Source organism: Ambystoma mexicanum, chromosome 8 (genome assembly GCF_040938575.1).
Source record: "Ambystoma mexicanum isolate Mex_15411 chromosome 8, UKY_AmexF1_1, whole genome shotgun sequence".
NCBI lineage: Eukaryota > Metazoa > Chordata > Amphibia > Caudata > Ambystomatidae > Ambystoma > Ambystoma mexicanum.
In genome coordinates this window covers 1,213,745,254-1,213,761,080 of record NC_090929.1, presented here as the reverse complement: position 1 = coordinate 1,213,761,080, position 15,827 = coordinate 1,213,745,254, and the positions used below count along the sequence as shown (strand labels likewise).

General features: G+C 45.8%; 1 protein-coding gene across 3 annotated transcripts in view; it reads left to right on the top strand.

Annotated features, from left to right (window-relative positions):
* HTR7 (5-hydroxytryptamine receptor 7) overlaps positions 1 to 15,827 on the top strand; it is a 904,402-nt gene that overhangs the window by 652,895 nt on the left and 235,680 nt on the right. For 2 of the 3 annotated variants that reach the window (XM_069611313.1, XM_069611314.1), the window contains exon 2: positions 11,763 to 12,512. In XM_069611313.1, coding sequence (XP_069467414.1) covers positions 11,763 to 12,512 — 750 coding nt within the window. Of the gene's footprint in view, positions 1 to 11,762; positions 12,517 to 15,827 lie in introns of those variants that run through there. The other variant, XM_069611315.1, reaches the window with a different exon arrangement.

Here is a 15,827-nt window from a genome sequence, read left to right as displayed (position 1 = left end):
CAAATGTTTCACAGCCAGACATGGGCATCTGTATGGGAGGCCGTTCAAGTCAAAATTACACCTTTGTGAATGTGACATATTGAAGTGAATACAACATGCAAAGAAATGAGTAAGGCATACACTGAGATGAGTATAATATGTATCGAAATGAGTATAACATATATTGAAATGAGTATGACATGTATTGAAATGAGTATGACATACACTGAAATTCAATGAATAAGACATGCATTGAAATGAATAGGACACACATTGAAATGAATATGACACCCATTGAAGTGAATATGACACACTCTGAAGTGAATAGAACATGCAATGGAATGAATATGACACCCATTGAAATGAATATGACACAAGTTGAAGTGAATATAACATGCATTTGAATGAATATACCATGCATTGGAATGAATAAAACATGCGTTCAAATGAATAGGACATGCATTGAAATAAATATGACACCCATTGAAATGAATATGACGCATGTTGAAGTGAATAGGACATGCAATGGAATGAATATGAAACCCATTGAAATGAATATTGCAGACATTGAAGTGAATGTAATATGTATTAAAAATTAATTTAACATCCATTTGAATGAATAAGTCATTACCTCCATGTCCCCATTCCTCTTCCCAGTACTTACCTTTGAGTATGTTCCGTGCTCACTGGAACTCTTTTCTTTTCAAGCTGCCCTCCTCCAATCGGAAGGAGTTATCAGGTGTTCTAGGATTTTTGGTGGTCTTCAGGTCTTCGATCTAGTGGAATGATGTTATGGTTCGGAAAGACAACACCTTGGCTCTTGCTTCCATCAGGGGGCTACGGGGTCCTGCTCCCTGGAGGATCTGGCTTTGTCCATTTGGGCCTGGGGCACGGCACACCTTGTCTCCTTGAGAGCGGTCTATATCTGGAGGGTGGACAATGTGACTGTGGACCGGCTCAGCAGGGTGTTTCTGGTCTCAGCGGAGATGTCTCTTTGTCTCAAGGTTTTTCAGGATGTGTGTCGGTGGTTCGGCATCCCTGGATGGACCTCTTTGCCTCCCCCTGCAACTCTCAACTTTCCTGGTTTTGCTTGAGGACTCTTCCCCCCAGGGGTTTATGTGGGGGTGGACACTCTTCCCTTGACTTGGCCTCTCAGAGCTTCTTTATGCCTTTCCTCCAAATCCCCTGATTCTGCAGGTCATCAGCACAATCAGATCATCTCCACGTGTGTTTATCCTGGTGGTCCCTTACTTGCCTCAGAGGGGGTGGTTCCCGGGCCTTCTGGAGATGCAGTTAGCTTCTCCTTGGGTGTTCCTCAGGTGGCCTTCTCCATTGCGGTTGGTCAATGTCCCCCTTCTCCTCTCTCATCCGTTGTGGGTTCTGGAAACAGAGAGGAGGGATCTCCTGGCATTAGGCCTTTCAGCTGCAGTGGCTGGGATGGTCAGAGGCCACGTCAGTCCTCTACAGTTAAGTTCTGACCGTCATTGGGCTAATTTTCTGGCTTGGTGTCACCAGAAGTATGTCCTGGCACTGGAGTGTGGCATCCCAGACATTTTGCAATTTCTTCATGAAGGGGCGGAGAAGGGGTTGGTGGTCTCTACTTTCTGTTCTCAGTGGTCTGCCATTCACACTTTCCAGGTTTCCTGGTCCTCTCCGGTAGGGGGCGAGGCTCTGGTCTCAATACTCTTGAAAGGGGTAGCAGGTACTCATCCTTTGGGCCCAGTTGGGGTTCCCTGTGGGCCCTTCCTTTGGTCATGTCCATATTGCAGAAGGCTCCATTTTAGCCCCAGGAGGAGGTGGAAATGAAATAGTTGTTGCTGAAGAATACCTTCCTGATTGCCATTACTTTGGCTCAGCATTTGGGGAAATCAGGGCCCTCTTGCGTAGGCCACTGTTTCTAGTGGTTGAGGAGGAGGCTTTGGTGCTGGGCTGTGACCCCTCGTTTGTGCCCAAGGTTGCCTCTTGGTTCCATCAGTCTCAGGAAGTGGTTATCTCAGCTTTCTTTCTTGCTCCGTCCTCTCCTAGGGGGAGGCTTGGCATTGTCTGGATGCCAAGCAGGCGGTCTTACATTATCTGTCCCAGAGAGAGTCCTTTTGTCTCACTGATCAGGGGGCAGGGGACTGTGGTTGCCAGGCTTCCATTCCAATGATTAGCCGGTGGACAAATCTTTGATTCTATGAGTCTGCGGGCCTCTGTACTGCAGCTTGGGTCCAGGGTTGGTCCACAAGAGGGGTGACCATATCCTGGGCAGGCCTGCGGGGGCTACCTTTGTTGGATTTGCCGAGCTGCCACATGAGCTACACCTAATACATTCATTCTGCATTACCAACTCAACATGGAGGGGCTCCAGTCTACGTCCTTTGGTGTGGGTGTCTGGAGGCTGTGTCTGGTTGAGGTGGTGATAGGAGTCATGGTCAGCATGCCTTTGGCTTTTTGCTGTATCTTGAATAAATTGGTGTTGGGTGGGTTTCGCATTACCGTTGGTGTCTGTGTCTTTTGTGGTGGGCATGGGCGTCCTTCCTGTTTCTGCTTTGGTACAACTCAAAGGTAAGTACCTGGACGAGAAAGAGGGACATGGAGGTAATACTCAGATTACTTACTGGTAATCTTGAATATTCCCCCTCCTCCTCCTCTGTCACACCCACGCAGGCCCTTTGCTCGGCCCTGGCTGCACACATCACTGAAAAAACGGAAGACATCCTTTCCTTTTCTCTCTCACTTCCACACCACATCATACACCAACACTTCTGGAGCCTCCATTTGCCACTCTACCACTTCTCCTCTCTTCTCTCAATCCCATTACACCTGATGAGGTCGCCAGACAAGTCCGATCTATGAAGGCCTCATCCAAACAGGTGGGCCCCTGCCCCTCCAAAACCATTAAAGTACAACATTGACTCTCTTTCTCCAGCCATGGCTGATCAATGCAATCTCTCTTTTGCCACTAGAGTTTTCCCATCTTCTCTTAAGCACTCCATTGTGCACCCTCTGCCTAAGAAACCCTCTGCCATCCCCTCCATTCCAGCAAACTACCGCCCTATCTCTATCACCCCCTTCCTGGACAAACTCTTAGAGAAACTGGCTATCTCTCAGCTCACCCTCAACACTGAATCTGCTGGTTGCCTCCACAACCATCAGTCTGGCTAGAGAGCATCCAGAGGAACGGAAAACGCTTTTCTGAATACCTGTGAAGACCTGCTCTTAAATCTCGACACTAACACCCCTCTGTCCTCATTCCTCTTGACCTCTTCTCTGCCTTTGACATGGTAAACCACAACATCCTGATTGCACATCTCCGTGACACCCTGGGAACCACAGGTCAGGCTCTAGCGTGGGTAACCTCATTCTTTTCCGGCCGTCCATCCCAGGTGGAACTTGGGTCTTTTCTTTCTACTCTCACTCTTTCAACCTGTGGTGTTTCCCAGGGTTCTAACTTAGCCCCCTAGTTCTTCAAGGTCTACATGGCTGCGCTGGCATGTGTGATTGTCACTTTCATCTCTAACTTCCAGTGTTACGCTGATGACATGCAACTCTCCTTCAGGCTACCCTGAGCAACCTCTTATACCTATTGCCAGTAACACTGAGAACTTTCACATCAGGACTCCTGCTCCCACATTCCCACTCTCTTTCTGGTCAGCCTCCCTTGGTCCTGCACCTGCACCCAGCTGTGAGGCAAAACAACTTGGGGTCATCTTTGACTGCACTCTATCCTTCACTCACATTTCGCACATCTCTAAAAAGTCCAACTACCAGCTGCACCTCCTCAGTGATACTTTTCTCACCTTCCCCCAGTGACTCACTGTCTCCATAGCCCTGGTTCTCTCAAGGCTGTACTACTGCAATAGCCTCTTTCTCAACCTCTCTACCTCTGCTCTACACCCTCTGCAACTCATCCAGAACATAAACACAAGACTTATCCTTGGCCTCAAGCCCACGGACCGCATGTCTCTGGCGCTGAAATTCCTCCACTGGCTCCCTGTGTCTGCAAGGACCAAGTTCAAGACCCTCTGCATTGTCCACAAGTCTTTCTGGGGCATGGGACCTACCTATCTGCAATGATGCCTACCTAGATACTGTCCTTCCCGAGCCCCCTGCTCATCTACCTCCAACCTTCTGCGAGTGAGCCGGTTCTCCAAGCAGAGATTTGGAGGGAGATCTTTATCCTCAGCAGCGCCCCCCCTATGGAATAGCCTCCCTGCTGCCCTCCGTCTTGAGCCTGATCTCCGTAAATTCCAGAAACTCCTTAAGACATTCCTCTTCTCCTCTTCCTTCTCCAGCCCTCTACCCTGCTAACCTCTTTCTCCGCTCTATCCCTCTCTCCCTCCTTTTCCGCACAGTTTGCTGACTGGCCGCCAGGTGTACCTCAGAGTCTCACAGGTCCTGGGCACCCTTACCTTTCAGTATGTTCCGTGCTCAGTGGAACTCTTCTCTTTTCAAGCCCTCCACTGGCCGCCCCTCCCCTCCCAGGAGGTATAACCTCCCAACTAACCAGCCCACGGCAGTAATCCAAAGCCTGGGCATGGGAACCTTCATTCAAAGGAGGGAAGGGAAGTCCGTACTGGGGGGACGAAGAGTAAGACTAGTATGGTATGGTATAGTATGGTAATGTTTATTTGTAAAGCGCCTATACACAAAGCATGTATTTCAAAGCACTCAAGGAGGGAGGGGACAAGGGGAAAAAGCAACAGTCCTTCAGAGGCGTTGAATTTCTGAACGATACAAATCTGCACAAGCAGAGTAAGTGCATATAATACAATTAACAGTATAGATGAAAGCAAATAGGTCTGACAACGATTCTGCAGTTTTTCCAAGTGCATTGAGGCGCCACCATGCAAGGAGGGGACAAGGGAAGATAGATGAATTTTCAAGGCATGGTACGTTCAGATCATGCAAGTGCAAGACAGTATAGGCATAGCTCTCAACTCACACGCTTTTGGCGGGTGTCAACCGCCTTGTAAAGGGCTGACTCACCCGCCAAGCCTCCTGCACGCCCATTCATTCCAATGGGCCTCTCACCCGCCAAAAACAAAATCGGGTGATTTCACCCGCCTTTGCAAGACAAATGGTTGAGAGCTATGAGTACAGGAGAGGGGAGGTGGGTGGGGGAGGACAAGTGCACCCAGTCTGTAAGAAGCTGAGGTAAGTGCTGAGAGATGGCACTCTCATGGGTCATTGACCAAGTGCAGTAACGATGAGGCAAGTGTAAGGCCCAGAGGCAAGTGCGAGAGGACTGGCTAGGTTGCCCGGGACCTGTGAGACTCTGAGGTACACCTGGCGGCCAGTCAGCAAACTGTGCGGAAAAGGAGGGAGAGAGGGATAGACCGGAGAAAGTGGTTAGCAGGGTAGAGGGATAGAGAAGGAAGAGGAGAAGAGGAATATCTTAAGGAGTTTCCGGAACTTAAGGAGATCAGGCTCAAGACGGAGGGCAGCAGGGAGGCTATTCCATAGGGAGGCCGCTGCTGAGGATAAAGATCTCCCTCCAAATCTCTGCTTGGAGAACCGGCTCACTCGCAGAAGGTTGGAGGTAGATGAGCGGAGGGCTCGGGAAGGACAGTAATTAGGTAGGCGTTGTTGCAGATAGGTAGGTCCCATGCCCCAGAAAGCCTTGTGGACAATGCAGAGGGTCTTGAACTTGATCCTTGCAGACACAGGGAGCCAGTGGAGGAATTTCAGCACTGGAGAGATCCGGTCTGTGGCCTTGAGGCCAAGGATAATTCTTGCGTTTATGTTCTGGATGAGTTGCAGAGGGCGCAGAGCAGAGGCAGGGAGGTTGAGAAAGAGGCTATTGCAGTAGTCCAGCCTTGAGAGAACCTGGGCTATGGAGACAGTGAGTCGCTGGGGGAAGGTGAGAAAAGGAAAAGTATCACTGAGGAGGTGCAGCTGGTAGTTGGACTTTTTAGAGATGTCCGAAATGTGAGTGAATAAGGAGAGAGTGCAGTCGAAGATGACCCCAAGGTTTTTTGCCTCACAGCTGGGTGCAGGTGCAGGGCCAATGGAGGCTGACCAGAAATAGAATGGGAACGTGGGAGCAGGAGTCCTGATGTGAAAGTTCTCAGTCTTACTGGCACTGAGGCAGAGGTAGTTTGCAGCACACCATGGCTGAATTCCGGACAGACAGTCAGATATAAGAAAGGTATAAGAGGTTGCTCAGGGTAGCCTGAAGGAGAGTTGCATGTCATCAGCGTAACACTGGAAGTTAGAGATGAAAGTGACAATCACACATGCCAGCACAGCCATGTAGACCTTGAAGAACTAGGGGGCTAAGTTAGAACCCTGGGAAACACCACAGGTTGAAAGAGTGAGAGTAGAAAGAAAAGACGCAAGTTCCACCTGGGATGGACGGCCGGAAAAGAATGAGGTTACCCACGCCAGAGCCTGACCTGTGATTCCCAGGGTGTCACGGAGACGTGCAATCAGGATGTTGTGGTTTACCATGTCAAAGGCAGAGAAGAGGTCAAAAGGAATGAGGACAGAGGGGTGTTAGTGTCGAGATTTAAGAGCAGGTCTTCACAGGTATTCAGAAAAGCATTTCCCGTTCCTCTGGATGCTCTCTAGCCAGACTGATGGTCGTGGAGGCAACCAGCAGATTCAGTGTTGAGGGTGTGCTGAGAGATAGCCAGCTTCTCTAAGAGTTTGTCCAGGAAGGGGGTGATAGAGATAGGGCGGTAGTTTACTGGAATGGAGGGGTCAGCAGAGGGTTTCTTAAGCAGAGGGTGCACAATGGAGTGCTTAAGAGAAGATGGGAAAACTCTAGTGGCAAAAGAGAGATTGCAGTGATCAGCCAAGGCTGGAGAAATAGAGTCAATGTTGTACTTAATGGTTTTGGAGGGGCAGGGGTCCACCTGTGTGGATGAGGCCTTCATAGATCGGACTTGTCTGGCGACCTAATCAGGTGTAATGGGATTGAGAGAAGAGAGGAGAAGTGGTAGAGTGGCAAAGGGAGGCTCCAGAAGTGGTGGTGTATGATGTGGTGTGGAAGTGAGAGAGAAAAGGATGTCTTGGGTTTTTTCAGTGAAGTGTGCAGCCAGGGCCGAGCAAAGGTCCTGGGTGGGTGTGACAGAGGAGGAGGAGGAGGGGGAATATTCAAGATTACCAGTAACTACTCTGAGTATTACCTCCACGACCCTCTTTCTCGTCCAGGTACTTACCTTTGAGTTGTACCAAAGCAGAAACCGGAAGGACTCCCATGCCCACCACAAAAGACACAGACACCAACGGTAATGCGAAACCCACCCAACACCAATTTATTCAAGATACAGCAAAAAGCCAAAGGCATGCTGACCATGACTCCTATCACCACCTCAACCAGACACAGCCTCCAGACACCCACACCAAAGGACGTAGACTGGAGCCCCTCCATGTTCAGTTGGTAATGCAGAATTAATGTATTAGGTGTAGCTCATGTGGCAGCTCGGCAAATATCCAACAAAGGTAGCCCCCGCAGGCCTGCCCAGGAGATGGTCACCCCTCTTGTGGACCGACCCTGGACCCAAGCTGCAGTACAGAGGCCCACAGACTCATAGAATCAAAGATTAGTCCACCGGCTAATCATTGGAATGGAAGCCTGGCAACCACAGTCCCCTGCCCCCTGATCAGTGAGACAAAAGGACTCTCTCTGGGAGAGATAATGTAAGACCGCCTGCTTGGCATCCAGACAATGCCAAGCCTCCCGCCTAGGAGAGGACGGAGCAAGATAGAAAGCTGAGATAACCACTTCCTGAGACCGATGGAACCAAGAGACGACCTTGGGCACAAACGAGGGGTCACAGCCCACCACCAAAGCCTCCTCCTCGAACACTAGAAACACTGGCCTACGCAAGAGGGCCCTGATTTCCCCCAGATGCTGAGCCAAAGTAATGGCAATCAGGAAGGTAGTCTTCAGCAACAACTATTTCATCTCCACCTCCTCCTGGGGCTAAAATGGAGGCTTCTGCAACATGGACATGACCAAAGGAAGGTCCCACGGGGAACCCCAACTGGGCCCAATGGATGTGTACCTGCTGCCCCTTTCAAGAGCGTAGAGACCAGAGCCTCGCCCCCTACCGGAGAAGACCAGGAAACCTGGAAAGCCCGAATGGCAGACCACTGAGAACAGAAAGTAGAGACCACCGACCCCTTCTCCGCCCCTTCATGAAGAAATTGCAAAATGTCTGGGATGCCACACTCCAGTGCCAGGACACACTTCAGGTGACACCAAGCCAGAAAATTAGCCCACTGACGGTCAGATCTTAAGTGTAGAGGACTGACGCGCCCTCTGAACCATCCCAGCCACTGCAGCTGAAGGCCTAATGCCAGGAGATCCCTCCTCTCTGTTTCCAGAACCCACAACGGATGAGAGAGGAGAAGGGGGACATTGACCACCCGCAATGCAGACGGCCACCTGAGCAACACCCAAGGAGAAGCTAACTGCATCTCCAGAAGGCCCGGGAGCCACCCCCTCTGAGGCCAGTAAGGGACCACCAGGATAAACACATGTGGAGATGATCTGATTGTGCTGATGACCTGCAGAATCAGGGGATTTGGAGGAAAGGCAAAAAGAAGCTCTGAGGGGCCAAGTCAAGGGAAGAGCATCCACCCCTCCACAAACCCCTGGGGGGCAGAGTCCTCAAGCAAAACCAGGAAAGTTGAGAGTTGCAGGGGGAGGCAAAGAGGTCCGTCCAGGGATGCCGAACCACCGACACACATCCTGAAAAACCTTGGGACAAAGAGACATCTCCGCTGAGACCGGAAACACCCTGCTGAGCCGGTCCACAGTCACATTGTCCACACCCCGGATATGGACCGCTCTCAAGGAGATCAGGTGTGCCGTGCCCCAGGTCCAAATGGACAAAGCCAGATCCTCCAGGGAGCGGGACCCCATAGTCCCCTGATGGTTGATGGAAGCAAGAGCCAAGGTGTTGTCTTTCCGAACCATAACATCATTCCACTAGATCGAAGACCTGAAGACCACCAAAGCCCTAGAACACCTGATAACTCCTTCCAATTGGAGGAGGGCAGCTTGAAAAGAAACGAGTTCCAGTGAGCACAGAACGTACTCAAAGGTAAGTACTGGGAAGAGGAATGGGGACATGGAGGTAATGACTTATTCATTCAAATGGATGTTAAATTAATTTTAATACATATTACTTTCACTTCAATGTGTGCAATATTCATTTGAATGGGTTTCATATTCATTCCATTGCATGTCCTATTCACTTCAACATGTGTCATATTCATTTCAATGGGTGTCATATTTATTTCAATGCATGTCCTATTCATTTTAACGCATGTCTTATTCATTCCAATGCATGGTATATTCATTCAAATGCATGTTATATTCACTTCAACATGTGTCATATTCATTTCAATGGGTGTCATATTCATTCCATTGCATGTTCTATTCACTTCAAAGTGTGTCATATTCATTTGAATAGATGTCATAATTATTTCAATGCATGTCCTCTTCATTTCAATGTGTGTCTTATTCATGCCATACATGTTATATTCACTTCAATGTGTGTCATATTCCTTTCAATGGGTGTCATATTTATTCCAATGAATGTTATATTCACTTCAACCTGTTTCATATTCATTTCAATGGGTGTTATGTTCATTCCATTACATGTCCTATTCACTTCAACGTGTGTTATATTCATTTCAATGGGTGTCATATTCATTCCATTGCATGTCCTATTCACTTCAACATGCGTCATATTCATCTCAATGGGTGTCATATTTATTTCAATGCATGTCCTATTCATTTTAACGCATGTCTTATTCATTCCAATGCATGGTATATTCATTCAAATGCATGTTATATTCACTTCAACGTGTGTCATATTCATTTCAATGGTTGTCATATTAATTCCATTGCATGTTCTATTCACTTCAAAGTGTGTCATATTCATTTCAATGGATGTCATAATTATCTCAATGCATGTCCTATTCATTTCAATGTGTATCTTATTCATGCCAATACATGTTATATTTATTTCAATGTGTTTCACATTCATTTCAATGGGTGTCGTATTCATTCCAATGAAAGTTACATTCACTTCAAACTGTTTCATATTCATTTCAATGGGTGTTATGTTTATTTCAATGGGTGTCATATTCATTCCATTGCATGTACTATTCAGTTCAACATGTGTCATATTCATTTCATTGGGTGTCATATTTATTTCAATGTCTGTCATATTCATTTCAATGGGTGTCATATTCATTCCAATGAGTGTCCTATTCACTTCAACGTGTTTTATATTCATTTCAATGGGTGTTATACTCATTTCAACGTGAGTCATATTTATTTCAACATGTGTCATATTTATTTCAACGTGTCATATTTATTTCAATGCGTGTCATATTCATTTCAATGGGTGTCATATTTATTTCAACGTGTGTCATATTTGTTTCAACGTGTGTCATATTTATTTCAACGTGTGTCATATTAATTTCAATGGGTGCCACATTCATTCCATTGCATGTCATATTCACTTCAACGTGTGTCATATTCACTTCAATAGGTGTCATATTCATTTCAATGCGTGTCCTATTCATTTCAATGCATGTCTTATTCATTGAATTTCAGTGTATGTCATACTCATTTCAATACATGTCATACTCATTTCAATACATGTTATACTCATTTCGATACGTATTATAGTCATCTCAGTGTATGCCTTACTCATTTCACTGCATGTTGTATTCACTTCAATATGTCACATTCACAAAGGTGTAATTTTGACTTGAACGGCCTCCCATACATCTGTCCTTCACGTTTTGTATTTCCTTTGCAACAGTTATCACTAGCATGTTTCGATAATAGGTAAATATGGTAAACTGGTGGTGGTTCTTGGTACATCACAATATCCAAATATTGCTACACCTGAAAGCTATCAACCAATACATGTCTTGGAGTGTTACGGTCCTTTTTTTGGCCCTACAGAGAACAGATTGTTTGGTATTTCACCCTAATGGTAGACATGGTTTACAGTCCGGCTTAATCGTGGCTTAAAGGCATGTTTCACTATTATGATATGCTGAATGATACTGTAATCAAAAGCATTGTGTGGGACTCTAAAAGTCTGGGTAAGCTTCTGGTTGACATAATTTGTCATAAGATTTAATCTGCCAGTAGAGACACAAATACAAGTAGACGGATGACTGGCACTTCACCTTGCATTTCTATGGGATGAACAGTTTTTTATGCGTGCGACACAAATTCATGCCCATACATGAAAAAGCCAAAACGATTGGCTTTGCAATAATTGCTTCCTTTGGAACCACATGAATTCCCTATGACTGTTTTGAATTCCTGCTGCCAATTTGAGTATGTGTTTCACTCTCTGCAGTGACAGCACCTCTTAAACCTCGGCCATTGAGGTCATCATAACTGCAAAGATTGCGAATGAATTGCATTGGCAAATGTTTATGAACACAAATGGCACTTGTTGGGTGCTTTAACAGTATTTGCAAACACATCCCTTACTGCTTTCTGACACAGCCCTTGGGACATCCACTTTTGTAGTTCTCCTAGTAAGGTATGCATGTTTCACTTACAAATGCTTGTACAACTTACTTATAAACGGATGTCCAATTAAATTAACTTGTTTTGTGAATCGTGCGATTTTGAAACGAGTGTAACATGCTCATGCTTCAATTACAACTTTGTTTTAGATGTATGCCACACTATAACCTGCATGTTTATCCTTCAATGTCAACTCGCACGTATGCTATTAAAAGAGCATTTGCATACAAACAGATGTGGGCTTTCCAACAATGCTAATTGTCCTCTCTTCTTCTAGGTACCTTGGAATAACAAGACCTCTGACTTATCCTGTGAGGCAGAATGGGAAATGTATGGCCAAGATGATCCTGTGTGTGTGGCTCCTTTCTGCCTCTATCACTTTGCCTCCTCTCTTTGGATGGGCCCAAAATGTGAACGATGGCAAAGTATGCCTAATTAGCCAGGATTTTGGCTACACCATCTATTCCACCGCTGTTGCATTTTACATCCCAATGTCTGTGATGCTTTTCATGTACTATCGGATTTACAAGGCTGCGAAAAGAAGCGCTGCCAAGCACAAGTTTGCTGGTTTCCCAAGGCCAGAGGAAAGAGAAGGCATGGACTCTGTGAATGGCGGTGTAAAGCTGCATAAGGAATCAGAAGAATGCACAAACCTCTCAAGGCTTCTCAGGAATGACAGGAAAAACATTTCCATCTTCAAAAGAGAACAAAAAGCTGCCACGACTCTGGGGATCATTGTTGGTGCCTTCACAGTGTGTTGGCTGCCATTTTTCATCCTTTCCACTGCAAGACCATTTATATGTGGCACGGAATGTAGTTGCATTCCCTTGTGGATGGAGAGAACTTTGTTATGGCTGGGTTATGCTAACTCTCTTATAAACCCTTTTATATATGCCTTCTTCAACCGGGACCTGAGGACAACTTATCGCAACCTATTGCAATGCCGATACAGGAATATCAACCGGAAGTTATCTGCTGCAGGGATGCACGAGGCACTGAAGCTTGCTGAGCGGCCAGAATTCATACTGTAAGGTCCCTTCTTTTATATCATTCAAGATGACCTTTAATTTCCTCTCACGAGCAGGTTCAACAAAAATGTAAACATCAGGGGTTTAACTTTTCTGTTGGTGTGAGGTGCAGTTGCAAAGGTTTGTGGTGTGAATTGGTCAGTAGGTCATAAATGGTGGCACAGCAGACTTTGGACAAGGGGTTCAAAAAGGAACGATCAGAGACGTTTTAAGAACCTTTTACATTGGCATGGCCATCCTAGGGAGAAATGCATCATGGGGACATATTGTCTGATGCATGTTAGAATATTACATTGAACTTTCTCAAGAACATTTGGAATTGCACATCATTAATTTCCCTCAAAGCAATAATAGGGGACATCTGAACTTACACACTTCCACCAATAAATTGAAGGATGATGTAGGATGTAGGATGTGGTGTGTGCAGCAAAGTGCTCCAAAGTTGTGGGGACCCTGTACCCCTCAGCAACAGGTCTGATAATATGCCGATTTGACTTCAACTGATAGTCACCTTGTGGTCATTTGTGTGCAGATTTGCAAGGTTGCAAAAATGCATTGAAAGAATGTTTTTTCGTTAGGACAAAATTCCACTCGCACAGATGTAAGGTTTCTCCAATCTTGCACCTGCAGTGCAATATGGGAGTGGGCACTTGGGTTTTACACTGAGGCGATCCTGGAATTTAATACAGTTGTTGATCCAACCCTCAAACCTCCTGAACCCTCTAAAAAAGAGATCACTTTATGGCCATGATACTTTACTGTTATTTAACAAAACTGATAATACTGCTTGCACAGGATTCCCCCCATATGCGTTCTGTTAAATTTCTAATGGTGCCAGTATCTTCTGAGGGGCCAATGGTCCTCAGAAGGATCTGTCAGTTTCGCCAAGCTTCAGACAAGCACCAATACTAGTTTGAGGTTCAATTCTCTAGTTTTTATTCTCTGAGGAGCCGGACAGTTGATCAATAAATCACAGGTGACCAGTGTTCACTGCCAAACTGACTGCCACTGCTTCAGCCACGTGTTATTCTCTCCAAATCCGATTGACAGCGAGTCTTTTGCTGACTTTACATATGAAAAAGAACTCAAGCAACACAAGTTAACCTGATTGCTGTCCCCCCACCAAACTCCAGACCCGAGGATCTGTGCAGCAGTGCAAGGGTCCATTCAAACGTTCTAAAAGAAGCTGGTCAAGACAAGGTACATGCACACATCTATATTCTGACAGTGGACGTCCTGCCAGTGCTTTAGAGACCATCCCTGACTGCTTTCCAAATGACTAAAAACCCTCAGTTGCACAACCTGCTGAAGGCCCATGTCTAGGGACCTACCTTATCAATGGTCACTGATGTGCCCCAACCCTACGATTCTGTTTAGTCCTTGGAAAAGATGGAGCTGGGTCTCTTCAGTGATAAAAACGGGTAAGACTAGTAAAATACGAATCAATTGTAAGAGTTAAGCTGTACAATGGGAGCTCTAAAATTGCTTTGTGACAAACAGGTGTTGCACTCACTCTCTGAGGATATGTTTTCACCTGAGCCCTCATTGCAGCAACTCTGCATCGGTGTAAATGCACATTTGCATAATGGAAGCACTGGAGCAAACATTGCCATAGTGCAAATATGTAACCTTTCATTTAATTTTGCATGACAGCAATGTTTTCCGCAGTGCAAACTAGCAATGCGTCGGTGCAACATTTATGTAACGAGTGCCCTGGTGTTTAGCAGTCTGGGTAATCATGTTGCCACCTTATACTTTCTTGAGGTGCAAACAATATCAAATGACCCAATGAAGTTTACACTGACCACTTCAAAGGAAGGAGAGGATCTAGTTGCAGCACTTCCCTAGTCTAGGCCTACGATGACATAGCAGTAGGAATGTAGAACTCTATGACATAGCACACTCTTGAAAAAAGAAGGGAACAAGGATTATATATACTGCCATATTCTTACAACTACGTCGAGAGACTGAAATACTTAATTATAGCTATTGAATAAAATCACACAAATGTCCCTTGCTCGGTTGTGTTAACTGTGCCTCTTTGCTGAAAACAACTGGATCTTGTGTTGGGTAAACGACTTTGTTTAATCCAAGTAGACATATAACTCATGTAATGTTATTTCTAGGTTATGGTACTTGAAATTGATATTGTGCCCTACTGCCATAGCTTGGTAGCACTTTGCAGTGAATGGCCTTTCGGAAGACCGTAGTCTGTACAGATATGAAATCAAAAAGAGCACTGCATTGCATGCAAATATTACTTATAATATGAAGCGACTGTTATTAGCAGAGTCCACTACTGCAGTGACAATATATCAGCTGTAGGATTAACAGTTTTCAGGTGCAGCATTGATTGCTATGTTAGTGACTATTTAACAGCTGGACGAAATCTTTTATGGGACTCAGCTCTCTTCTACGGGGCACAGTACCAACGTTGGAATTGGCGCGCCTATAAACCCCAAGAAAAAACATCTACAGTTGAAGGTTCGTAGTTTAGTAATCAATTAGATTAATGTTTTGACCAGCAGAAAACATATTCATAGAAACGGACAAAAGCTTACCTTATTGGCCACAGAACTTTCCTCGAGCCCAATACTCGAGTGGCAGTGTTATTACCTTAAATCATGTTGTTCATGTGTGATTTACCTATGGGTGTGCTAAATAGTTCCCAGGTGTTGCCCCCTGCCTGTAGATAGCCTGAAAGGACTCGGGTAAAGCCGGAAACTGGATAAACACAGAATGAGTGCTGGGAGACAGGCAAAACGAGTTTGAGAAAAGGTTCGTCCCTCACCCCAACTATACCAGATTGGGCTCAGGTGGACAAAAGAGAATGAGTGCTGCCCTTGTATTTTGTGAACCCCTGTATTTTGTGAATCAGTAAATACACTTCTGGAATGCAGTAAGAGAGAATTGCTTTAGAGGTAAGGTTGTAAAATAATGCATGCCAACATAGCCAGGTCAAAGGATCCATTCACCATCAAGGACAACACATGATGGTGGCAACTGTCTATTATAATGCACAAAAACAGAGGTTGTCAGGCACCTGAGCACATGCTTTGAGGCATTCCTGCACTGCCTACTCGTATTCAAGCAATGCCAAAAGGAGCAGGAGAGCCTCACTCTTCCACTTACTCCGTAGACCATGAACAACCAGATTCTATTGGTTGGAAAGCTGGCAGGAACTACAGCATCCTTAATTGAGGATGGCCTTTGGTCTGTGGCTCCAGGGGAGGGGGGTAAGGCTATGGACAGGGCTACCTGGAAGTTCTTTCATCCTGCTAGGATCTTTATGGGGATGGTAATTGTGGTGCAGG